The sequence below is a fragment of the Scleropages formosus genome, chromosome 12, assembly GCF_900964775.1.
Source record: "Scleropages formosus chromosome 12, fSclFor1.1, whole genome shotgun sequence".
Taxonomy (NCBI): Eukaryota; Metazoa; Chordata; class Actinopteri; order Osteoglossiformes; family Osteoglossidae; genus Scleropages; species Scleropages formosus.
The window spans coordinates 8,478,386-8,504,234 of record NC_041817.1 but is presented as its reverse complement, the minus strand read 5'-3'; the positions used below and the strand labels follow the sequence as shown (position 1 = coordinate 8,504,234).

The following is a 25,849-nucleotide window of genomic DNA, read 5'->3' as shown; positions in this document are numbered from 1 at the left end:
GTCTGGGCAGGACATGGGCACGGCTAGGCTCCAGCTTGCCAAAATTTTCATTTAGCAGATGAGTGTATAGCTATTATTAATTAGTATTTTTAACCGATGCCTTATAATGCTATATATACTAAACTGGTTATTCATCTGTACAGCAGGGAAACATAAAACACATGGAGGGCCATTGATATTCCAGATTCACCTGAAACACGTATGTTGATTGTAGGGGGGGGCCCAACAAAGGGAGAACAAACTCTTCCCAAATCGCATTAAATGCATGGATGTGCTATTGAGTCACATCCAGCTCGTAGGAATCGCTGGCATGGTTTCCATGGCGAGGGACGGGCATCAGTGGTTTGCCTGTGGCTTCTCCTGTACATGTGTGGGGATTCCAGAGACTGGGAGAAATATGCAAATTCACCCCCACAGAGCAGCTCAGGGCCTGGAAGGCACTGGCTTAACCCACTATGCCACCAGCTGCGCTCGAACCCGCTCCCACACCCACTGTGAATGTGAAGCAATGCGATTGTCATCAAGGGAAAGGAACCTATTTAACAGCACTGCACCATAACTGATACCATGTTTATTAATGTGTTCTTCTGAAGTAAACCTACATTGATAATTCCACTCTAATTTAATTCGTGTAAGAGTTAAAGCAGCAAAACATATCCCCGAAGACTTTTATAAAACAGATTTTATCAGACATAATCAGAGACCATCGCTCTGTTTGTGTCCAACATGTTGCAGCAGGCTGCTGTAAGGTTTGTGAAGACGTGATGGTATGTGTGATCTGAGTGAGGAGCACTGATTCGGACAGTGTAGAAAATACTAGAGAAAAAACATGATGATTAGTAAAGGCACCAAGAATTAAAGGCGTTCACAACTTCCATCGCTCTATGAAGATGTCCACACAGTGACTAATCAACTGTCACAGTGTCAGATGGACGGACTGGATGGTGCCCATCAACTGTATCGTCGCACTGACTCCAAACAGTCGGAACAGGACGCATCTTTACAGTATTCCCTCTCTCCAGCGCTATTTATCGTTTGTTCTTACCGTAAAGCTCCCAAAAGAGACGCAAGAAAAAAGGGTAGTTGTAGACTGACCGCATGGTGGGAGTGGACCTTTAAATGGTCTGTCCTACAGTAGAGAGAACGTCACAGTGAGTCACCGGGAGTCATGGGGATGACGGGGATGACGGGGGAGGCGCTCGAGGCACTCGAATGACAACTCGGTGCACCTGCCGAAGGACGGTGTCGTCTGCTCCGAGTAGACGTGTTCAGACCAGGCACACTCGAGGTAAGCGTTTTTTTTATTATGGTATATTGTGAATTGCGTTGGTGCTGTACATTCGATTCGGAGTGGGGTTCGTTTGTTCGGCTGAGATTTTCCGGGGAAGGCGAACGAAATCATGTACAGTGAGCGTGACTATGTCGTTTATAATATTAGGTCCATCGCATCGCGCTTTACCGTAATGACAAATGCTTCATACCGGGCACTTGTATAATAGTCATAGCGGAACTGGAGGCTCCTTTCAAACCCATAGAGTGGATGTTACGTCACACAACCTTGTAACGCTAAAATAGTAATATAAGAATGGAACACGAGTACGTTTCTGCGAAGCGACTCGACGCTGTCCGCTACGCAGCCCGTGAGCGCCGGGGGGATACGCCCTTTTAATCGGGAGCAGAGGGGAGGAGTATGACGATCAGTGTCCCTGTGTCCCCGTGTCCCTCCCACACTGAAAAACATGTCATATTACGTGTCTATCAGCGCTTAAAGTCTGTGTAGTTGGCACACATTATACAGTCGCTTAATTAGCAGGGGCGTGTCTAAAGGGGTGGCACGGGGAGGCACCCCCCCCCCCCCGAAATAGGATTGGCCCCCTGGTGTCCCCCCAAACGCCATTGGGTTAGAGTACTGTCAATCTGACAGTCCTCAACCCCATTGGATCAGAGCGCTGTCAATCGTTGCCTGATTTGCGACACGAAATCAGCGTACCACGTTTCTCGAAGTGGAAGAGAGACACGAGTCGACCATATTCGAAAACATAGTGTATGTACACACTCGATTATATATTTCGAAATATGTGGACTGGGGGTGTTGTTTTCTGCAGCAATAATATGCATAGGTGAACTCCAGATCCCCCCCCCCCCCCCCCGTCCTTGGATCCCCCTGACTGGTGGTTCTTACCCCCCCCTCCGCTGTACCACAAAAAAATCGTGGAATCGCTCCTAGGCCAAGTAAAATATTTTAGTATTTTTGGCACAAGGCATGAGAGCAGTTTTATTATTACTGGAAGCGTAAATGATGTAAATGTAATCATGTCATTGGTGTGTTGACGCGCATTTTAATAATGACACTGTCCCGTTATAATAAGACTATGAAATGATGTGTGAAAATGTCGTCTCATGGTCCACTCTTTCACAATTTGAGCCCCATGAATCCTGACATTGTCATCTTGGAATTTGCCCGTGCCATCAGGGAAGAAAAAAATCCTTTGATGGAAAAACCTGCTCATTCAGTATATTCAGCTGACCTCATTTTTTGGGCACATAACGTTGCTGAACCTAGACCTGACCAACTGAAGCAACCCCGGTTCATGACACTGTCCCCACAGGCTTGTATGCACTAGGCATGATGGGTGCATCACTTCATCCGCCTCTCTTCTTACCCATCACGATCATTCCAAGATTTTTTTCGACCACATTTCTTCCTCGAAGATGATGGTTCACCACTATCCTTCCGGGTTTTAATAATGCGTTGGACAGTTCTTAACCCAGTTTTAGTAGTTTCAGCAGTCTCCGTAGTGTTTTCGTTGCTTGATGCAGGCCAATAATTTGACCCTTCTGAAACAGAGTAACATCTTTTCCACGACCACAGGATATGTCTTCCGAAATGGTTGTTTAAGAAATGAGAAGCTACTCGCTGCATCAGTTAGGGCTAAATAACTTGTTGCCAGCTGAAACATATTAATCACTGCAGTAATTATCCAATGGAAGGCTCTTACCTATTTGCTTAGTTAAATTCAGGTGGTGACTTTTTTTCTTTGCCAGGCAGCGTATATACTAAGTACTCATTGTATTGGTATAAACATTTATATGGGAGCAGAACATTTTAGTTGTGCTGTGATTTTCTTGAATAAATATATTACATAAATGAACCGTTGATGTTTCGACTAACATCTATGTGCTGTTCATTCATTTTAATGAACGTGTTGAAAGAACGTGCGATGAAGTGAACTGTCCCGACACTCTTGCGTCTGGCTGAAGTCGCTGTGATATTGTCATTTAGTGTCATTCTTACAGGTGCTTAAGGAGCCACTATGTATGTTTGTCACGGCATCTTGCCACAAATAGTGCTGAGAGAGGCTTTTTTCTGACTCCCTGCTCCTGTGCCCTTGTCCGCAGTGCAGGGATGAGGCTGCTTTCCTACGTGGCCCTGGCATTGGGGGCCCTCCTGCTGCTGCAGGCTCAACTCAGTGGGGCAAAGCGCGGGGGCGGAGGCTTCAAGTCGAGCATCGGCTGGGGCCGCAAGACGTCTTCCTCCAGCAAGGGAAACACAGGGGGATCCCGCAAGCCAGGGCAAAGCACAAACACGCAACCGGGTAACTACCCCAGGCAACCGCAACCACAGAACCCTGCAGGAGGATACCCGGCTGGGGGAGGATACCCGGCTGGGGGAGGATACCCGGCTGGAGGAGGATACCCGGCTGGGGGAGGATACCCGGCTGGGGGAGGATATCCTAATCAGTATCCACCAAGAGGAGGTGTTAATCCTGGAGGGTACCCAGCTGCCGGAGGGTACCCAGCTGCCGGAGGGTATCCTAACCAGTATCCACCAAGAGGAGGTGTTAATCCTGGAGGGTACCCAGCTGCCGGTGGTTACCCAGCTGCCGGTGGTTACCCCGCTGCCGGTGGTTACCCCGCTAGAGGAGGGGTGAATCCAGGTGGTTATCCAAACCAGTATGGAGGAGGAGGATTTTACCCTGGGGGAGGTGCTTATCCTGGTGGTTACCCAAACAGGGGTGTGCCAGGATGGGGACAAGGTGGCTATCCTGGGGGTTACCCTGGAGGAGGAGCGTATCCTAACTGGAACCCAGACAATAAGATCTTGAGTCCACGCTATGGCGGGGGCTACGGATATGGAGGAGGTGGGTTCGGCATGGGAGGCTCTCCTTTCTCTCATGCAGTGCATGGCATGGGTATGGGTCCTTCGCTGAAATCCAAGGGCTTTGGGAAGAGCGCAGCCATGGCGGCAGGGGTTGGAGCGCTTGCCGGCATGGCGGTGGGATATGGTTTGGGCCGCTTTCCCCGTCCGAACTTCCACTTCCACAGCCCCATGGAAGAGTATTACTACAACCACTACATGTACCGCCGCTACGGGTCCCGCTCCACCGACAACAACGACTACGGCCGGGATTACCAGTTCAAGCCACCGCCACAGTCCTACGACGAGTACATGGACAGCTGTATGCAGAGGACCGATTTGCTCCAGGGACAGGATGGCAGCTCTCAAAATACCCCAGATGTAAGCAGCATGGCGAGGGACACTCCAGTTACCCCCGTGAAACAGGACACGCAGACAGGCTATCCCAACACGAGTGGCGACGTGGGCAAAGGCTCCGACTCGTCACCGGGCAACAGTACGGCAAGCGGGAACTCCATGGATGAAGGGGAGGCGAAGACCACCACAGAGAGACCACAGACCCCTAACCCTGGGCTTCCCGGCAACTCCAAAGCAGAGTCCGTCCCACCTCCCGGTGGCAAGGCGGATGATGACACGGTGAGCATTTTGGAGATTGGCTACCCGGAGCTGATAGAGCAATTGAAAGCGCGCCGCTGTGTGGAGCTCTACATGGTGTACTCTGAGCGTTACATGGAGAAGCAGATGGCCGTGCGGAGCAACAACCCCAGTGGGAGCGCGGGAGCCCTGCGGTGCCCGCTGAGCCGGGGGCTACTTGTGCTCCTCACTGCTTTCATCCTGACCCTGACGACCCATCTCCCGCCGCCCTGACTCTCGGAGGCGCCGGCACGACCGCCACTCATGCGGACGTGTGATTGAACACAGACACGCAAACTAAAGCTGCCAGAGGGATTGTGTTCCAGCTCTCACAGAAATCACGGTTTGGGTCATTTTATTTATCAGATTTAGCAAATCTGCATTTTTGTATGTTGTGGTTGCTGCTGCCTGCCGTTGAAGTGTAGAACCCCTTGTTTGGAGCCGTCCCAAGCCACCGATCGTTACAGTACTGGGTAACGTACCGCGCTCTGTCCTCACGCATGCGCATGACTGCTGTATGTGTTAAACTGGTGACTCCAAATGGCAAACTACAATAAAGATGTGAAAGTACAAATCAAAAAGGATCAACTCTTAAATAGGCAAAGGGGGTATGAACAGTGCATGCACACTTCCAAAAGGGGGCACGTTAGATTTGTACATATAGCAGATTTAATTGTACTTCACAAGTACTGACTGCTGCATGAACCAGAAAGTTACATGATAGAAAATGAAGGTTATGTTATGGCACTTTATTCACAGAGACTGACAAATAATCTCTTTAAGTAAAATTTACATGGAGGAGGCTGTTGCCATGGAAACAACTTTACACTGTCTTTTTTTCCAATATATTTTGTTCTTTACATGTCATACGTGTGTGTGTGTGTGTGTGTGTGTTGGTGCTTGAAAGTACGTGAACTTCTCATATCCCTTAGTTTTTCCACGAAATGGTTATTCACTGAGAATCGGCGTTTCTCATGTGAAATAGGTGTGTGTTGACCAGTTCCATATGTTGCTTTAGAGGAGATTGTGTGTAGTAGAAGTGCAGAAATGGTACAGGTGCAAAAATAAGTGAACCCCAAGTTGCACTGGGTAAACCAAGTAGGTAAGTAGAATTGTGTGTAAATCATAATCGTTTATTTATCAGTTTAAAATTTGGTGTTTAAATTTGATCATTTTAATATTTTATACAAGAATATCCTGTTAAGATCCATATACTTTCAAGCAGCACTATATATGGAATGTATCTTGAGTTTGATGCGCTGTTAAAAAAAAAAAAAAAAACGGAAATGGATGCATTTACTACGAGCTTCGCACCTTTTCACATGCATAAAGGCGAGAATAAAGCAAAAACAACAGTTTAATTGTATACATGCTTTTCCAGCACGTTTCGTTCTTTTGATACTATGAATTGATACACCGGAGGTGGCGATTCCGTCGCACTCGAACTTTAACTGTGGCAACGGAATAAATAATACAAAGTGTAGCGTTTACCTCTAAGTAGACACATCCGGTCCTCTCCCACCCGTACGGAGCGTGTAAAACGAGGCCCGATGCCCCAAAGAGAACCGCGATGAGCATGGCGGGTCCTCGAAGGTTTTCCCGTCAGCCGCAGCTCGAGAGTCAAAAGCACAGGTCATCGTACCTGAAGGCAGGGCGTGAATTGCTTCATTTAGGTTTTTTTTCTTTTTTTTTCCTTCTCGGCCGTGTCTAGATTCAAATAGTCGTAGTCGGTGCGTGCTGTACTCATGAAGTCCACAGTGTGATCGGACCGGGTCGTTCGCTTCCATTTAGCAGCGTGTCCCAGTAAATAACACACTATAATAAATTATGTTAATTATTTATTCTTTCCCTCCATTTCTCTGGTTTTGGTCCCTCACCCCCCCCCAAATTCCTTCCCTTCACAAGGATGGTGAAATCTTAAGTGCTCTTATTTTCTAGACTCTCCTCTTTTCTCCAGGCTTCGAAATGCAAAGATTCAGGCAAAAAAAAAAATTCATACTATGCCTGCTGGTTTTTTGATATAATGTTATTTGTTTTTGCTTGTTGAATAGCAAGTTGCAGTCTGTGTCTTTTGCGGGTTGCGAAAGCCTGTATGAACCCTCCACTGTTTATATGCCTGCTTTTTTCATGTGAATTTCATTTCCCTTTTGTCTGTGAACTTGTACAGTCAATCATGTTAACCAACGTGACTTTCACGCATACTGTATGTATTTGTGCACGGGGTAAGAACTCAGTTTTTAAACTAAAAGCTAAATAATTCCTGCATAGAAGCTGGTTGTACAATCCCATATTCACACTTAATTATATCCTAACGGTAAATTATACACGCTGCACACACGCACGCAGTAGATGCTGTATTATACACTCTTTAGCCCAGTTTGTGTGTGACCAGACATAGGTTTTTACCTTCTATTATATTGTCCAAATAAGTTATGTACACTTTCTGTTCTTTGTAAAAACAAATAAAAGTCCTGTGGATTTATCTCGCAGTTCTTGTGCCTCCTCCTTTCAGCGTGTTAAGGCCAGCATCCCGGTTGCCTGCAATCACTGCCACAGCTTCTACTCTATAATTCAACCTTCTCCTGGAACCATCCAGTTGGTTTCTCCTCCGACTATAACATTTACACGTTACCATGGTTTGGGAGCCGCTCCGGTTATTTCTGGGTTGGTTCGGCTCCCTTAAGCTCTGTTGCAGCACCAAGCAGTTTGGGTTTGAGCATTTTTGGAACGATGCAGGAAAGCACTAGGAAAACAATGGTAATTAAGACGTTTAGCCCGAAATACCTCAAGTAAAATGTCTTTTGCTTCTCTTCTCAGGTTTGACCTTCCTCGTAATGAGTCATTTCAGAATGAATTCTTAATTTTCCTGCAGAAGATATTAAAATTCACCAGACTTCAGCACATTTGGCTTTAAGTTAAGAGCCGACACTACAAGGGGCCCCACGCGAACTTGCGTGCGAGGGGCTGTAACCATGGCGACTGCAGTTGCTAGGTAATGGGTTTCTCACTTGAGAAACCGTCATATGGAAATGGTGGAAGAAAACAAACTCGAAGGAATACTGAGTAGTTCTGCTGCGCGATAATCGATGCACCGATGAAAGAGCAGATGGCTAGCGATGCATTTAAAGCATTTGCTGTGAAGCTTCAGTTTACACAACTTTAAAAATCACATATAGATGAACGCCTTGAAGAGCATGTAGAAGTAATTAAGTAGATCTGTACTGCAGAACAAAATTTGACATCTGCGGCCAGTGGCGAGGCAGAGGTAGCCACGCAGTGGGACCGAACGGCAGCAAGTTTTCCTACACAAGATGAGGGTTTTATTGGGGGGAAAAAAGCCCAAATTAAAATAGGGACACCAGCTCTTTAAGGCAAAACTAAAGAGATACATCAGATGCTAAACTACCCAAAACATCTCCTCTATTCTCAATCTGCACATCTGTACGCCACGAGGGTGTGTGCACAGTTCCCGTACTCGCTGTTCACCCACCCCGTGTGCCATTCTGTAACGGATTGATGGATGGAAGCGCGACCAGCAAGCGCGGTTTCCAAGTCAACCGAGGAACGGAAGTGGTTTTCCAGTGCCGCCTTCCATACGTGTATGGGGGGGGGGGGGGAGAAACATGAGAGGAACATGCAAACCCTACACCCACCAAGCAGCTGAGGAGCTGTGAGATACCAGCTTGACCCACATCAATGATGAAAATGTAGAAAGGGTCAGAACTTTTAAGTTCTTGAGGATCAGATCTGGTGAGTGGAGATGCCATGGAAGGTGTTTGACTTCATCCTGATGTTCATGAAGCCACTCTTGAATATGGAACATGGGAACATCTTGAGAACCCTGTCTGAACCATAGGGTGCACCTCGTTCTGTAAGAACCAGTACCACTGCCTAAACCGTTACAGACCTCCCCACTTTGTTTATTAGGTAGCAACAACACATTGTGGGTTGAAGGCATCCTTTGGTTTTCTCCAAAGGAAAGTCTAGATTTAGGAAATATGAAGCATAACTCAAACTTATTACTGAGTCCCATTGCTCAGGGGTCCAGATTTTGTGCTCCTTACACCAAGTTGTGTGTTGGCCTTGGATCCAAGTGGTTCTGAATGACAACCCTGCCATAAATCCCAGCTTTGTGTCGCTCACAATACATACACACTTTTTGTTGAGACTGGGTCAGACACACCCACTCATTTCTCTCAATTTTTGATCCTGTACTTTTGTGGCATTTAGCAACTACCCTGTGAAGTGTCTATTCCTGTCAATGTCCATGTTTGGCGTGTACCATCATTACTTTTAAGACTGTTCCCCTTGACACATTAAATAATTTTGCTATTTATTTGACCAATACACCTGCAATTGGGGCACTGGCTATTTGGCCTCTACGAAACTCCGTTACATGCCTCACGCCCAATTGTCAGACCTCTTTTACAGCTGATGCTCAATGCATATTGGCGATCAACCCAATATGACTCACCTTTGCAGCTGCATGTCATCATGACATAGTTACTCAAAAGTTAAACTGCTTTTTTCGTAAAGTGCTTTTGTTATTTTGTACACCTCTTCTAGATACACACACTAAGGGCAAGTTACAGTCAACAATTCACCTGAAACAAATCCTTGGACCACAGAATGAAACCAGAGCATCAGGAGGAACCCATACGGACAGAGGAGGAACATTAACACCATACAGACCGAGCTGAATTTGAATCTACATCCAAAAAGCCTTGGCACTACTCACATTGCTTCTATTCCACAGCACTACTTTATACTCACACATAGGTAAGGTACTGTACCTTCCAAATGGTACAAACCACTGCTTTCAGGCAACCAACAATAAGACTATAAAGAAAGGGATGGCTCATACCTTGTCTGATGCATTGCAGGCTGGAGTCCTTATAAGATCTTACACTCCTATTAAAGACTAAACCTATGCTGCTGTCAGCAAAATGGGACAAGATTTCAATGGCAGATCTTAGCTTTTCATTATACCAACAGCTCATTTATTATGGCTTTACTTTAATCTGTCTTGATTCTTGTGTTTTCCACATCCCAACAGTATAACTCTTCAATGCATGAACACGTGTGCACTAAAATGAGCTGTTATCACACACGATGCTCTATATTACAATGATACAAAATTCAACTGTTTTTAATTTATTCAACACGTTTCCTTTGACAATAAAATGCTCCACCGAGGTTCTGTGAACTGGTTGTTGGTCATGATTCCATGGCAGCGGGAGGAGTTTGACCATGGTGACCAGTTGCTTTCACTTGAGCACTAATTGACATGGCTGTATAAGCAGCTGGTCTGAAAAACTTAGGAGAAAACCATTGTGAGATAGTAGTTCATATGGCTAGACAATGACTATAGTGTATGGTGTTGGCTTTTGCAGCTTGATTTAATTTGTCCCTTTTTTGAGTTTGTAAGTAAAGGTTTTGTTTTTTTCTTCTTCTTCGTGTTTTGGGAACTTGAGGCGCTGTGTCCATCTTTGCTACTTCTGTAGGTTTTTGCGTTTCAATTCTATGTATATTTCTCAGTGTTTGCCGTTTCCTGTAATTAAGAGCGTTGTAGAATAACAATGGAAAAAATATAAAGCGTAGAGCAAGATAATCCTAAACATGATTCCTTTGGTCTGTACAAACTGTGTGCAACAATTCTGCATCTAAGGTGGGATTTTTTTTTTTCCCCCCTTTAAAAAACCAAAAATGTGCTTCCTGTATCAAATTACTCCTATGCTAAATTTTGTGTTTTTTGCAAAAGCTTTGCATACCTGACACAGTCAAAAAGAAAAGTAAGAAACACGATACCTTACCTTTACTGCTTCATGTGTTGAGCTTTCTTTTTAAATGATCACAAATCAGGCCACAGATGGAAAAAACCTGAAACAGGGTGGATCTCTCTTGAAGATGTAAATGAATTCTACTCTGAAATTTGAGTGTGTACCTTGTTTGCAATTTCTGTCTAATTTTTTTCTGTTTTTTTTTTATGTCTCCCTGCTTTAGAACTTACAAAGAAAAATTGCAGCAATTATTAACGTAAATAATACAAGTCAAAAACAGCTGGCAGTTTTATTAAGGTACACGAGATCTTTAGGACAAATTATTCTAGAAACTAAACAACGTGACTGATATTCATTCTTTCACATGCTCTCATACATGTACAGAGGCTTAGCATGCACATACAAATGTGGATAAGATTTTATTTATGCAATAGGTCCATACTCTTCAAAATAACATTTTGTTCAGTCCTGTCTAATATGTCAATTTATACATTACTATTATATATCTATATATTACGCTTGTTTATCACTGGCACACAGGAACAGCAGGCTATCATGTGTATGAATATGCGGTACAGTATACTTTTACAAAATATATATCTGGTATGTAAAGATGGAAGGAAAAAAACTACGTATGACCAAGCAGGAATGATAAATACAGTACATTTCAGTATTGCAACGTTAGTAAATAAGTCAACATTATCAGCGGTAATGGCTTGATTATGACAAACATACTACTGTATATTTCAGTGCAAAGCAGCTAACAAAGTTCCATATATTCACACCAACATTCGTAGTATAGATGAGATTCGCAATACCTCAATCTCTTCTCTGCTACCAAAAATCTCAGACAGCACTGCTTTTGTATTGCAAATACAATACAACTTAAAGGCCACAATCTGTATATATGAGCAATCATCATTAGATATTTAATACTGGTTATTATAGCTGTGCACAGTTTTTATGTGCTGTATCTCTTCGGTCCTTGACACACTGCTAAAACACACGAACTGGAGTCGGATGCCACTTTGCTCAATGTGAATATTGAGAGCTGAACGCTCAATGAGAGCCAAGAAAGAACAACGCAAATCGTACCTCAGCATCCTTTCCATGTCAAGCAGTAATAGCGGGACAGTTGTATGATTGTAAATTTCCTGCAGATATTTGGGAAGTCCTGGAAATGTTATTTTCTGTTGTCTTCGGATGTTTTTTTCTGGCTTTCGTTCCTTCGGAAGAGCAGCTTGGCTTTTCTTCAGTCAGAGCTTGGGACAAAATGTGCCAGCAGGAAGGACACAAGTGACCCCAGTATTATGCAGCTGCTGGCCACTGGCCTGGAACTTGAGTCGAAAATGTAAAATTCTGCATCTGTCTCGTTGAGAAGCCCCGTGTCCTCAATGCTGCCCGAACGGTATCCATTGCCAAGGCCACCATACCGGCCATATCCATTATACCCATAGCCACCATAGCCATATCCTGGGTGTGCCAACGAACTGAGACCATGGCCAAGAATTGCCCCACCCAGTGCCCCTGCTGCTGCAGCCCCAGCAACCTTTAAACCTGAACTGGAAGAGCCCTGGCTGTGCACCGGAGGGGCCCCTGGACCATACCCACCCCCATAACCCTGGCTGTGCACCGGAGGGGCCCCTGGACCAAATCCTCCTCCATAACCTCGACTTTGCACAGGAGGAGCCCCAGCAGCAACCCCACCCGCATAACCCCGACTTTGTATGGGGGCAGCCCCGGCACCGGGCCCTCCCCCAAAACCACGGCTCATACCCCCTCGGGCGATGGCCCGCCTCTTCGCCTGGAGCTGGGGGCAAAAGGACAAGATCAGCAGTGTGTACACCCACAGGAGGAGGAGTGTCCATCCACGGGGGCACGGACCAATCCTGGCTGGCATTCTCTGAAAAGACAGGGGAGTTTTTCAGTCAATGAGGAGCTTAAGTCTTAGTCTTTTGCTATATTTGTCATCCTACACAGCCTGTTCTGCAAGAGGGCCAAGACGTCATAAGAGCTTTGTCTAATCCAATTTTATGTAACCCCAACAAATCCACTGAAAATGTTTGTATCGCAGGGTTAATTGAACACAGAAGAGCCTGTTGGATATTACATGTTGAAGGTGTGCCTGTCTAGCTACGGCAAAACGGCATGAGGATGGAAAGCAGTGTCTGCGTCGCACAAACACAACCAGCCGTGTCATACACACACACTGCATGACAGCACAAGACGTACAGTGCTGCTTGAAAGTGTGCGAACCCCGTAGGAATGTTCATACTTCTTGTATAAACTATCTAAATGAACATAAAATACAACTCTTAAAATAAACTGATAAAATGAATCAATGACTGTGATTTATCCATACGACTCTACTTGCGTACTTGGTTTCACCAATGCAACTTGGGCTTCGCTTGTTTTTCCACCTGCGCTGCTTCCGTGTTTCTACTACACACTTGACCTTCTCTAAAGCAGCATACGGAACTGGTCAATACACACCTACAATGTCACATGACAAGGACGGATTCTCACTGACTAACCATTTCGTGGAAAAACTACGGGACACGAGGAGTTCGCAATGCTGTACTTTCAAGGATTGCCGCTGATCATCAGGATCACCTTGACATTCGTTCGACCCAATTCCTGTCCAGTCCCTTCATTGCTGCCGCTGGACTAATCCTGGCTAAGATGGATTACCTGTGTCGACACGTATGACACGGACAGCGGCGTCACAGACTGCAGGGCCGAAGCGAGGGAGTTCTGGGCCCCCTGAAAAAATATCGCTGCGGGTCCCCACCACCCTCCACTCATATCATATACAGTATAAGATGTGGGCATGGGGCCCACATCCACAGTGCCATAGGGATTTCTTACAAAATAACAAAACAGCCAACATACTATAAATAAACACAAATAAAGGTTTTTACTGAACATCAGCAAAAGCAAAACACATAATATGAATTAGATATAAAAACAAATAAATAGCAAAAAATCTTAAATTTTCATTAGTAATGAACATATTGAACATATTGACTATGAACATTATACGGTATTATATTTTATATTATATATAAAGCTAATAAATGTATCCATCCAATGTGAGTTGCATTTGCATTTTATTGAGAGTATTGTCCTGTTCCCGCGAAAATATAAAATCGGGCGGCGAAATGATCTGTTCACAGCATCCCATCGCATTGACATCCCTACGCTAAACTGTCTTGTTAAAGAAGGTCTCGAGAGACTGGGATCCAGCAGTTCTCCTGGCCTCCCTCTCCTCGTTTTCATTACATTTCTGGTTCCCACATGTCTGTTTTTTTCCACCCCCCCCCGACATTTTCAATCACTCAGTCTCCAGTTCTTCCACCGTAACTTCACTTCCGGCTTCAACCGTTCTCACAGCAGCCTCAACTCTGATTGGTTGATCTTCACTATCTGGGGTGGGACTTGCAATTTTATTGGGTCCCTCCGCTGTTTGTCACCGGCTGAGCCGAACTAATTAATGACCATCGGACTAAACCATTATTAGGGAGGGGAGAGGAGATATTTGGAAAACTCCTTTCACGAAATTGCATGTTTTTTGTGGTTTTCATTAAACTCTCAGGCATACGGGCTTAAGGTGTAATATATATTCTATAATTATTCAAAGAGTAGGGGCCTATACAGCGTAACTAGTGGATTCAGTGGGGGCCCCTATAATTGTCACCACCTTTCACCCCCCGCTAGCGACGGCCCTGGCAGAGCGATTTTCGCCATTGCGTACCGCCTCCTTGCTCACAAGACCGCTCCCGTTCCATCGGTGCCCTCGCTAATTATGCTGTTCTATTTACCTTTACATGTATTCATTGAACAGACACTTTCCTCCAAAGCGACGTACATCATGAAAATACAATGTGTTCATTACATTAGGAGAAAGAGAGAAATCGTTGCAGACGTGTGATTAAGTAGTTTGTTCCTTTCCCCATGTGCACCGATGTTCATCACACGAGTAGCTGCATAAAATTTTCCACGAATGTCGACGACTCCTAATCGCATTCCTAGTCATTTCTTTTGAGATACACGTAAACATTTACGTTACACTACAGGAGTAGCTGTGTAAAGGGTTGTGGTGCATGACATTTGCATGCCTTACATCGGGCGAAGTGAGTCTGGGAGAGGTGAGTTTTAGGCCCCTTTTTAAATGTGGACAGGGATTCAGCAGTTCCGAGTGAAAGGGGGAGGTCGCTCCACCACAACGAAGCCAAAGCTGAGAATTTATTCATAACTGTTTCCGAAGTATTGACGTACCCAACGAGCACTCAGTAACCGAAGATATTTATACAGCGAATACAAAGTTTATCTCATTTTAGGTTACAAGGATTTACAGAATATTATACGGTAAATAAACTAATATGCTATAATTACACTATAATAGCGCCAGTTATAGTATTAATGACTGTATGATAACAGTATCCATCCATCCATCCATCCAGTTTCAATAACCAGAGAATGACAGAATTATTACATCATAATTTCAGTATATGATAATAATGAGAAAGTGAACCAAGTTCTCCTGTTCAGGCCTATTATGGACAGAAAGCAATGTTTTTACCTGAGGAAGTTAATGCTGGAGTCACCAGTGGAGAAGATGACCACCTATGCTCTCCTTTGCCTTAAGAAGGTTCTCGTAGCTGTCGCTCACAGTGACGCAGCCAGTACCCATGCAGGAGGTGTGTCGTACCGCGTTTCGTCCCGCTTCCAGAGGAGCGAAGAGCCACCTGTGCCGTTTCCCATTGGACGGCACGTGTCGACACCGACAAAGAGCTTAAGGGCTTTCCGCTTCCCTACCTGTCCGTCCCCTACGTGCATAGAGGACCGATCAGGAACGGCACAGAACAGTCTAGAATTTCTTAATTTAGAAGCTGCTTTTCTGCACAGAGACAACATTAGGCTTGAGTACTAAGCTACGTACACTGATTTACCGAGGTCTTTGGCTGGGAATTTTTCCCTCTTAGGAGGAATCGAGGACAAGTACCTCGAGCGCAGCCAGGAGGGCTCGTTCGGATGGGCGAAGTTCCAAACCCAAGGCCGCGATTCTAACGCCCTGCTGCACTTCAGCGGCTCTGCTTTGTTATGCGCAGTTTCAAGCCAGGGGGAAGAAACGAGAAGTAAGCGCATGTAAAAATAACACATCATACATATCCCATATTTCCTGGCCAGTTTTTGGTCATCTCCTTTCACCCCCGACATAGTGCGAAAGAAATGTGAATATTTTATTGGAGCGGAAAACGGGAGCGCGGGAGGAGAGGGGGCGATTTACGATGTGCGTTCTCAACACAGATTAAAAAAAAAAAAAAAGAGAGAGGGAAAAGGTCATGTTTTTATTACATCATAATGATCATCAAAGTCACAATGATCGAAATTTGCATTAAAATTAGAAAACACCTTCAGAGCCGATTCCTTTGCTGCATCAGAGTACAAAAACTATGCTCTCTATGACCTGCAGAATAACCCGCAGTACAATTAGCCAGAAGGACATAAAGGGGCAACATCCAGACGAACTGCAGAACACCAGACGCGCGCACACACACACACACACACACACACACACACACACACACACACGTAGTGGGAAGCTGCACCTTGACCTCAGTCTGACAGTCATCAGCAGTCTCATACATCCATGTAACCCTAAAGTCTTGATCCCCTGAGCTGCTGCAGTCAGAGCGGACACGTGCGCCATCACTTGCTTTAAAAAAACGCCATCGCGCATCCGTCGCATGCAGGGAGAGCTTCGAAACGCTGGAGGAGCTGTGCTTTTAGTTTCGACTTGGCGCTCGAGCAGCCTTCGTCTTCGTCGTCACCGTCGCTCTACGACCGAGATCGCGGCGGAGCGGAGCGGCCGCTTCCCGCAAGCGCTGCTTCGGTCCCTGGACGGAGGGGCTTAAGTCACCCCGAAGGGTTTCGGCGGACGGGGCCGAAGTCCTGCTTCGCGGCGGGGCGGGACACGAGGATGAACGTGCGGGTCGCGCGAAGACGGCGCGCACAAAGTCCTCGGGAAAAGTGCTTTCGGTTAAACTTCCCATCACCGTCATCGTGACGGGCACCACCACCACCACCCTCATCATCATCATCATCATTATTGCTATATTGTGGCTCACTGCAGGTTGCAGGCAGACGTTCAGCGAATGCGAGGGCTGGGGGATGGGCTCGCCGGCTTGTTTTGTGAGAGAGGAGCCAGCAGACAGACATGGAGGCGAAGAGGAGGAAGAGGAGTCGCTGGCAACGAAGGGGTCGGGCGCCTCGGTGTTCCGGGGAGCCGATCGCGCTCACATACAGGCGGTACCCTCGGGCACGCACTGCAGCTGCTTCTCGATGATGCAACGCAGAGCCGTGTACCTGGAGGCGAGGAGGAGGACAGGTGAGCGCCGCCCGCGGAGCGACGTTGTCGCCACCTTTGGCCTACATGATGAATATTGGGCAAATAAATTAACAGAAGAGTAAATCCACGGTGGTCAGTAGTAAAGTGGCGGACACGGTGGACGCCCGCACGCGCCAAACCAACGGAACCGAACAGAAGTGACCGGTAACCATAGTTACCGCAGCGGTGTCTTACCCACAAGGTAACTTTCCAGGGAGAGGTAATAAATAATACCGTTCAACAAGCACAAGTGCAGAGAGCGGCATCAACGTTAAGCATTACATTTATTCGTTTAGCTCACGCTTTTCTCCAAAGCGACTTACAGCGTTAAGGTGTTCGACAATTATTTACCCATTTATACAGCCGGGTCGTTTTTACCGGGGCAATTTAGGGTAAGTACCTTGCTCAAGCGTGCTAGAGCACGAGGTGGGAATCGAACCTGCGACCTTCGGGTGCAAAGGCAGGAGCTCTAACCGCTGTGTTAAAAGGAGCGTGGATGGTGACGCTAATGGGTTAATTGAGGCTCGACGCCGTGTTACCGGAGTAAACACGACTCTACCCTACAGCCTAGTTCGGTGATGACGCCAGCGGCGGAACGCCGGCGTGGAAGCGGGAGGCTGAGCGGAACACGAGGCGGACGCGCCGAGGGCCCCCCGCGCCGGAGATCCCGACCCCAAAGACACGCGGCGAGGAGAGCGGCGCTACCTGGTCCTGAGCTTCTGCACCTCCCTGTCCTCCTCCTCTTTCAGCTTGGTGATGAAGCTTTGCAGCACGGGCATCTCGAACTTGATGTACTGCGCCACCTGGTGGAAAGAATCGGAGCGGTGAGGCCGGGCGGCTCTCCCCGCGGCGCTGGCTTGCAAGGCTCGGCGGGAAGGGCTCCGGGGTCCTCACGTCGTAGGTGACCTCCTCCCCCAGGTCCTGCTCCATGAGGAAGACGCGGCTGACCTGCTCACAGGGCCCCTCCAGCACCCGCACGGCCAGGGGGTAGTCTGTGCGCTTGAGCTGCACGCGCTCTGAAACACGCCGGTACGAGAGCGGGACTTACACACACATACGGTCATAAATACCTGGAGCTCAAGCGCGCGCACACACACACACACACACACACACAGACACACACACACACACGCAGCGTTACTCATGCCCAGATACACAAAGTTATGTCACTATGGCAACAGGTGGCGTGCTGCTCAGACCCGCTGTCCAGCGATGAAAAGACTCGGGTTTGAGAGACGCTCCTGCCGTTATACCCAGGAGGAAGGTACTTTACCCTGGATTCATGCAGTAAAAATGAGTCAGGTGTATAAAGGGGTGAGATCGACGCGAGCGGCTGAGCGTAGGAACATCGCTGCAAGTCGCTTTGGAGGAAAGCATACAAGTAACGGTTACATCGTCGACGTGTCTACGCACGCACTTCATTGGCGGCGATTTCGGAGACCGCTTACGTCCGTTGCGCGCTCAGGGTTCGATTAATACATCGACGCCGAGGCTCACGCGCGTTTTCCTTTTGTTTGTGAGCGGTCGGCAGGCTGACGGCGAGGCGTTTCACAACGGCTAAACGGGAAAGTGCTCATCGTGCCCCGTTACAGTTGCAGGTGGGAATCGAACCCGCGACCTTCGGGTCCACAGACCGCGGCTCTAACCGCGGCACGACCTTCGGACCCGAAGGTCACGGGTTCGACTCCCATCATTTTCTAAACACACACACACACACACACACACACGCGGACACAGACACGCGGACACAGACACGCGGACACAGACACGCGCGAGGGACCGCACGGCCGCTCACTGACCGCCGCTGGTGCGGACGAGGTAGAGGGCGAAGTCGTCGGGGCTGTTCTCGATCTTGAACTTGTTGAGCAGCACGCGCAGCACCTGAGGCGTCGTCATGCAGCTGTTGATGCGCACGTTGGTGACGGAACCGTACGCGGGCGTGAACACGGCCGTCTGAGACACAGAGAGGGAGCACGCGTGGCCCATGAGCGCGCGCGCCGGGGACCGCCGGGGACCGCCGGGGACCGCTAGAGCCCGCGGGGCGTCGGCTCCTACGTGCGCGTTACCTTGTGGTTGTAGTAGTGGCCGTTGATGGAGAATCGATGCCGTCTGATTTTCCTCTGGTCGCTCGGTGACCGTCGGGCACCTCGCCGCAGCACCCCCGCGTCGCTCTTTGTTCTCAGGAGCTGCGACGAAGCCTCGCCGTCGTCTCCTAGCAACCACAAGGGGAACGCTGAGCGCGCAGCCAGACCCCGACGCACGAACTCCAGGTGAACACGGAAGCGCGGCGCTCAGGACGGCTTCCAAATACGCGACCGTCCCCGATTGGGGCGGCCAGACAGCACCCTTTGCCTCCCAGCGCGACCCCCCCCCCCCACCACCACCACCACATCGCACCTGCGTCGCCCTCGTCCTTCGCCGCCGGGTCCTGCGACGCCTCGTCGCACACCGTCACCTCGATGGAAGGTGCCTTCTGCGCGGAGCCCTCCTTGCTGCGGGGCCAGAGGGTCACACGGCGCACGGCATTAAAAGAGAGGCGCTCCTCCAAACACAGGCCCGCGCGGGAGGTACAGTGGCATGTTTCGTCACTTACGCCGCACATAACTTTTCGCCGCGTTTTATCACTCGAGTGCATAATGAAAGAACAGGTGTAGCATCTACAACAAAAGCAGAAGCGAGAGGAACGACGACATGAAAACCAGATTAATCACAGTAGTCATAATAATAAGAAGATATTATTCTGCTACGAAGGGGGGCACGGTGGCGCAGTGGGTTGGACCGGGTCCTGCTCTCCGGTGGGTCTGGGGTTCGAGTCCCACTTGAGGTGCCTTGTGATGGACTGGCGTCCCGTCCTGGGTGTGTCCCCTCCCCCTCCAGCCTCACGCCCTGTGTTGCCGGGTTAGGCTCCGGCTCCCCATGACCCCGTAGGGGACAAGTGGTTCAGACAGTGTCTGTGTGGCGATTCTACGAATCCTCGAATAACACCTCTCCCTAAGAGACCATGCGATAAACCTTTTGTTACGAAACTCAGCAGCTGGGCAGAGGGTATGTTGGGGGGGGGCGTTACCACGCTGTACTCCAAAGATGGACCATGAACCACTGGATGCTCCTTTACTAGAAACCTTTTCCTATTTGGAAGTCACAGCTGCATGAAGGCGTTCTCTCCCTCCCTCCCTCTCACACACACACACACGCACGCACGCACTATGTGAAACGACTTTTGCAGTAAAACCGCGTGCCACCTCTGCGTGTCCAGGTTGCAGCCGGAGTGCCAGGACGTGGAGGAAGGGGGCGGCCGGATCCGCTCGTTGTCGTCCTGCATCTGGAGCCTGATGGGTCTCCGCAAACCCCACGAGATGTTGAGCAGCCCCTCTACGATGAGCTCGCCTTCTTCCTGTTTTCAGGGGAAACCTCAATCACTTCCTCTTCCTCCCGCTTCGACAGCAGCCCAGCACACGGCGCTCTAACATTCTGCTCTTGTACGTGTCCGTTGTAATAATGAACGCAGAGCATCGCAGAGAAAAGCCCCCCTCCCCAACGACCCCACGGCTGAGATCGACACCCGCGTCAACACCTCGTACGCCCGCATGGCACCCGGGCACAGATATTACCCCCGGGGGCCGTGATAAATTATTGAGCAGAAGCAGCGTGGGGGGGGGGGGGGGGGTACGCGGAAGAGCACCTGATCCCAGCGGCGGCGCTCTAACCGCGAAGGGGCGGGGCCGTGGGCTGGGAGGGGGTTGGGGGAGCAGCGTTTGCGAGCAACGGCGAAGCCTCGTGTGTCTCACCTCCCTGTGCCTGAGCTGCAGATTCTGGCCCTCATAGTACAGGTTGTACGTCTTCAGGTGCGAGAGCAAAGTGTTCCTGTGGACAGACGCACACCATGAGCATTCGGTTCCTGTCCTGCACAGAGGAGCGCTTGCATGCACGTGCAAAAACACACACACACACACACACACACACACACACACACACGCTTTCATTCACCCGTAAATCCAAAGTCACCGTTGCCGCTACTTCACAACCTGACAAGGCTTTTCAATCCAGACATCCCTCCATTTATTCACACGTTCGGTTCTGCAAAAACCCGGGTAACGCTGTAGTAAACGTCAAAATCTCTGCACGACGTTTTTTTTTTTTTAATGTCAAACATTAAAATTTATTTTAAATGGTTACTGCCGGAACCGGGGGGCACGGCGGGTTTGGCCAGTGCCTGCTGTGTGGTGGGTTTGGGGTTCGAGTCCTTGTGATGGACTGGCGTCCCGCCCTGGGTGCGTCCCCTCCCCCCCCCGCCCTGCGTTGCCGGGTTAAGCTTCGGTTCGCCGCGACCCCACTCGGGACACGCGGTTGTTGACGACAACCTCCTAATGAATCCCGACAGTCGACCCGTTCATCCTATAAGCGCGTGCAGCGTTTTTCAGCTCCTTCCCGCTATCAAAAATACACTGCATTTTAACACTTCCCTTCCCTTCGGACTAAATCAAAGTTAAAACTAATTTCGAACGACAAGCTCCCGTTTCATTTTTCTGTCCGATTCATCCCATAAACGCGCGCAGAATTCGTCGTCCTGCTGCCGACCGATACCGGACACGAGCTGTAAACCCGTGGAAGTGAGTTGGGTCACGGTGGTCCTGCCCAGCGCCACCACTCTTTACTGCCATCTAATGGCCGGGCGCAGAAATGCAGGTCACTTCCCTGAAGAAAAGGGCATTAAGAATAAATGCACTAATGAATGAACAATTCATTTAAAAACTAGGGAGATTCCGGCATTTTTGAAAATTCACAACAAGCGGAGGCAAAGAGTCATTACAGACAAACACGACACCGTGTGTTAAACGCCAACAATAAGCGCGTGAAACGTTCACGCCAGGAGCTGTGAGGTAAAGACCCCCCGGAGGACTCACTTGCTGATGAACTTGTTCTCCCCGATCTGAACGCCGTCCTGTCCGTCACTCATCCTCGTCAAGCAGGAACAACATGGGTGGGGCTGCGGGGGGAGGACAGCGGGGTCAGTGCTGCACCCTGAGGACACTCACCTCGGCCACACAGAGGACACACACACTCGGGTTCAAACGGACGCGGGGAGGAGCTCTGTCGCCGTGGGGCTGACGGGCCCCTCGGCACCTCGGGAGCGCAGAGGAACCCTGGGAGCTCAGACACAGGGAAGAAGGACATCGCGCAGAAGGAGAAGCGTGCGCACACACACGCACAGGGCAATGTAACACACAAAGAGAGAAAGTCTGTAGAGAAATGCTCAGTCACATTTGAAGCTGGCATCCTGCGTAACTACTCCCACCCCTCCCCCCCGAAGAAGCTGGAACACACCGGAAGCGCCAACAGGTGGAGGACACACACACACAATTCACAAGATGTCGCAGAGCTGAAGCAAGATGGCAAAAAATTCTGCGGCTCTTATCCCTGCTTCCGACTTACCGTTGAGAAAAGAGGACGAGCGAGAGGAGGAACAGAAAGCTGCAGGTGTGACTGGCGTGTGTGTGTGTGCATGTGTGTGTGTGCGCTCCAGTGGCAACGCTGGGCATGACACTTCCTCTTTCAGAAGCTCACAGCGGAAGACAGCGCTTAGTGAGACTTCCTCCCTCCCATTGCATCCTTATGTGCGCAGTGACGCAGCGGCGTTCCCACCCAAGCTCTGCGCGCGCACACACACACACACGCGCACACGCACACACACACGCACACACACACGAAACGCCAGGCCTAGCTTTTTCCCCAACACACACTTGCAGATTACCAAAGCGGCAGACGCAGACACGCAGCCAAAGACTCTGATGTAGAAAACACGTGCGGAACAAAAGTGTGTCTCTACACTCCCCCCCCGAGATCGCACACCTCCTCCTGCGCACATCCAGCTCCGGTGACCTCACGCTGATGGGCGCAGTTTCACAAATCGCTGCCCTGTGTGTTAAGCTCAGTAGCGGCAGCAGGGGGCGCAGCGGTTAGAGCGGCCGCCTTTGGACTTGGGGTCGATGGGTGCGAATCCCTACTCCTGCTGCGGTAGCCTCGAGCGAGGTGCTCAGCTGCCTAGGCTGAAGAGAGGTGTAAATCACTGCAAGTTACTTTGGAGAAAAGCGTCGGCTGAAGGACTGAATGTGAACGGGCTCCTGCAGCAAAACTCGGAGCAGAGCGAGTTCTGCTTCCTCCTTTTCGCTCCTTTGCATGAGAGGAAGACGCTTCATCCAGCACAATGAAATATTGAAAAGCCACCGAGGCGCTACTGAAAAACGCGCTAAAAATAGCTCTGCACTGGAGCCCCATCACATGGAGAGTCAATTATGTTGTGAAAACAGACAATTATCCCTTCTCGTAACAGGAAGCTTGGCAGATAGGGCTTCTTAGGAAAATTCACACACACACAGAGGCTGAAGCCGCTTATCCCGAGCAGGGTCGCAGTGAACCAGCGCCTAACCCGGCAACACAGGGCACAAGGCTGGAGGGGGAGGGGACACACCCAGGACGGGACACCAGTCCATCATAAGGTACCCCAAGTGGGACTCGAACCCCCCAACCCACCAGAGAGCAGGATCCAGCCAAGCCCACTGCATCCCCCAGGGAAATTCTTGGGACGTTAAAAAAAAAATAAATAAATAAAAAATGGGGGGGTTCAGGAAAATATTTGTCATGTAAACTTCATCATCCATCTGCCATCCTTGACCGCTAGTCCCCATACAGGGTGGCAGTTGTTTGGAGCCTATCCTGGAAACTGAGCTTTTTTTTTTTTTTTTTTTAAAGGTGGGACTAAAACTGGCTAATCTGTCACTGAACAAGAGCCCTGGAGCCACAGCACAGCACAGGCGGGTCTTTCACGGGTTCAGAACCGGTCCCTTTATGCCGTCAGGGGAGCTGGCTGGGAACTGCTAAAAATGCGTTCGCACACAAAGCGCTGCAACCCGTCATTAAGGGCAACGCAGAACTGAATCTGAAATCTGAGATCTGAAATTCACAGATCCACACGCAGCCAGAGTCGTGTCGCAGAAACCGTCATCTCTTAACACCCCTGGACAACAATGAAAGGGGTCCTTGTCATTAAAGCACACACTCTCAGCCCCCTCACACACAGTAAATCGGTTTTGTTGCCACTGCATATTTCAGCTCTGTAGTTAAACTTTCCGAAACAGACGCAAAGGGGGCGTAAGCGACTCGCTGGCCTGCGTTCCACGTGGAATTACAGGCACGGAGAGTGTTTTCCGGAGACTGCAGCTGCCGTCCCTGGGGCACAAACTGTTTATGAGGGCAGCGTCGCACAAGGTCGGGGGACAGGAGGACGGGGGCCCCGCGGTTCGGCCCCCGGAGCTCAGCTTCAGGGTCCTCCCGTCCCTTGTGCCTCTTGCCTTTCCACTCACGCAGTGTCCCTCCCTCCTAATCTCTCCATCACACAGACATCTCTTTCATTCCAACCCTGTGCACCACTTCCTCTGCACTCACTTGGCCTCTTTCTGTCTCCGACTTTCTTCTCTCTCTCTCTCAAAGTCTCTTCATACAGATGCTCTTTTCCCTCCTCTATTTTTTTTTATTGATAAAACTTTCTCATTGAGCCAGAGCCAATTCCAAAACCCTAGGACTGGCTCAACAGCGTCATCGTCGCCATGGTTACCCTGAACGCCACTGTGGACTGACCACCCCAAGACGGCCCCAGGACCAGCATCCCCCCGTCAGGTGACCTTTCTTGCTTTGTCCTTGAAGTTCTCATGGGCTAAAAGGACTGATTATATATAAAGCTGACAGAAGTTCACTGGACTGATGCCTTCGGTCTCTTCTAGGCACGACCGTTACCGCAGTAAAGCGCAGTCAAGGCCAGAAACAAGAGCGAATTAGATCCTCAACCAGAAAAATCTTTTAAGAATTTATGAGAACTTGATTCAAACAGAACTGCCCAACTCTCCCTCGCAAAGACATGATGAGAAGAGTAGGTGAATTTCAATTTTGGAGGTGTCAGTAACAAGGCCTGGGGGGGAAAAAAAAAAAAAAGTACAATTCATGCCATGTCATTAAAATGCATCCAGCAAGTCCCTTTCTAGCAGTCAGTCACAGAGTTTATCTACAGAACGTGCTCTTCATGTCTGGGGGGGACCGACTGTCTTTTGGACTGGAGGGAAGCGCTGTCCTCTCCGATCATGGGTTGCGTCGCCTGCGCGCGCTCCTCGTCTCTCTTCGCATCCGTTTGTGTCACTCCTCAAACTGCCACGTGAAGCAGCGGTGCGCAGATGTGCCGCGCGCGCGTAAGAAAAGTGTGTTTTCGGAACTGGTGCTGGTACCGAGAGGACGGAACACGATCGATCGGATCCCCCCCCCCCTCGGGGGCCCGGGTGTCGCGGGCACACAGACAGAGCAGCGCGAGGACGCGTTTTCCCCATCATCATAATCATATGGGGGGGGTTGCGGCACAATCGGCAGCACAGGCCACCTCCTCGAAGCTGAACGCAAGCGAGCGCGGACGGAGACCAGAGTGGCCAAGTCGCGCACCGAGAGTCCATTTTTAAAGGGCTGCTGGCTGCGCTGCACTTACTGTCCTCCAGCTGAGACTCCCGCCGACGCCTCGTGCTCTGTGGTCGGGTGTGGCTCGTGCTCAGCGGCCCTTTTTCTCCTCCTTTTGCCCCCTTTCTGCGCTCCGCTCCCGGTCCAGTGCTGCTCGGTGCGCTTCGCCTCTCTCTTCTTTCAGCCACGGCAACAATCGGAAACAATCGGCGCGGTCGGGGGGGGCTGTGCGTCGCGGCGGCGCTCCATCTGCTGTGGGCGGGGCCTTAACTCCGGCCCCAGCCAATTGTAGCGCTGCGCCGCTTCGTGGCAGCCAATCAGTGCGAAGTCCGACGCCTCTTTGTTCGTCCCGCCGAGAAAGGGAATCCCCACAACAATACGTGACAGCGCACCGGACGATGACGCGTCGCAGCG

The 25,849-nt window shown here is 49.4% G+C and overlaps 3 protein-coding genes across 5 annotated transcripts; 1 reads left to right on the top strand and 2 right to left on the bottom strand.

The window, feature by feature from the left end:
• Positions 1-1,160: 1,160 nt before the first annotated feature.
• LOC108940324 (prisilkin-39-like) lies at positions 1,161-5,609 on the top strand. Its single transcript, XM_029256609.1, has 2 exons — positions 1,161-1,288; positions 3,400-5,609. Exon 2 carries the CDS (start codon positions 3,407-3,409, stop codon positions 5,003-5,005), a length of 1,599 nt encoding a protein of 532 aa, XP_029112442.1. The 5' UTR covers positions 1,161-1,288; positions 3,400-3,406; the 3' UTR covers positions 5,006-5,609.
• A 6,194-nt stretch (positions 5,610-11,803) lies between these two features.
• Positions 11,804-16,661, bottom strand: LOC114912043 (glycine-rich cell wall structural protein 2-like). Its single transcript, XM_029256902.1, has 2 exons — positions 16,611-16,661; positions 11,804-12,361 (listed from the first exon to the last, which is right to left on the bottom strand). The coding sequence occupies exons 1-2, from the start codon at positions 16,659-16,661 to the stop codon at positions 11,804-11,806; spliced, it is 609 nt and encodes a 202-aa protein (XP_029112735.1).
• LOC108940305 (ras association domain-containing protein 2-like) lies at positions 15,892-25,671 on the bottom strand. Of its 3 annotated transcripts, none has more exons than XM_029256565.1 (10): positions 25,467-25,671; positions 21,847-21,929; positions 20,731-20,806; positions 20,185-20,336; positions 19,340-19,434; positions 19,009-19,154; positions 18,742-18,895; positions 17,837-17,958; positions 17,648-17,745; positions 15,892-16,920 (listed from the first exon to the last, which is right to left on the bottom strand). In XM_029256565.1, the coding sequence occupies exons 2-10, from the start codon at positions 21,897-21,899 to the stop codon at positions 16,851-16,853; spliced, it is 966 nt and encodes a 321-aa protein (XP_029112398.1). In that variant the 5' UTR covers positions 21,900-21,929; positions 25,467-25,671; the 3' UTR covers positions 15,892-16,850. The 3 variants fall into 3 exon arrangements, with proteins under 3 accessions (XP_029112398.1, XP_029112397.1, XP_029112399.1); XM_029256564.1 differs by lacking the exon at positions 25,467-25,671 and adding an exon at positions 22,376-22,484; XM_029256566.1 differs by lacking the exon at positions 25,467-25,671 and adding an exon at positions 22,268-22,342.
• Positions 25,672-25,849: the final 178 nt, after the last annotated feature.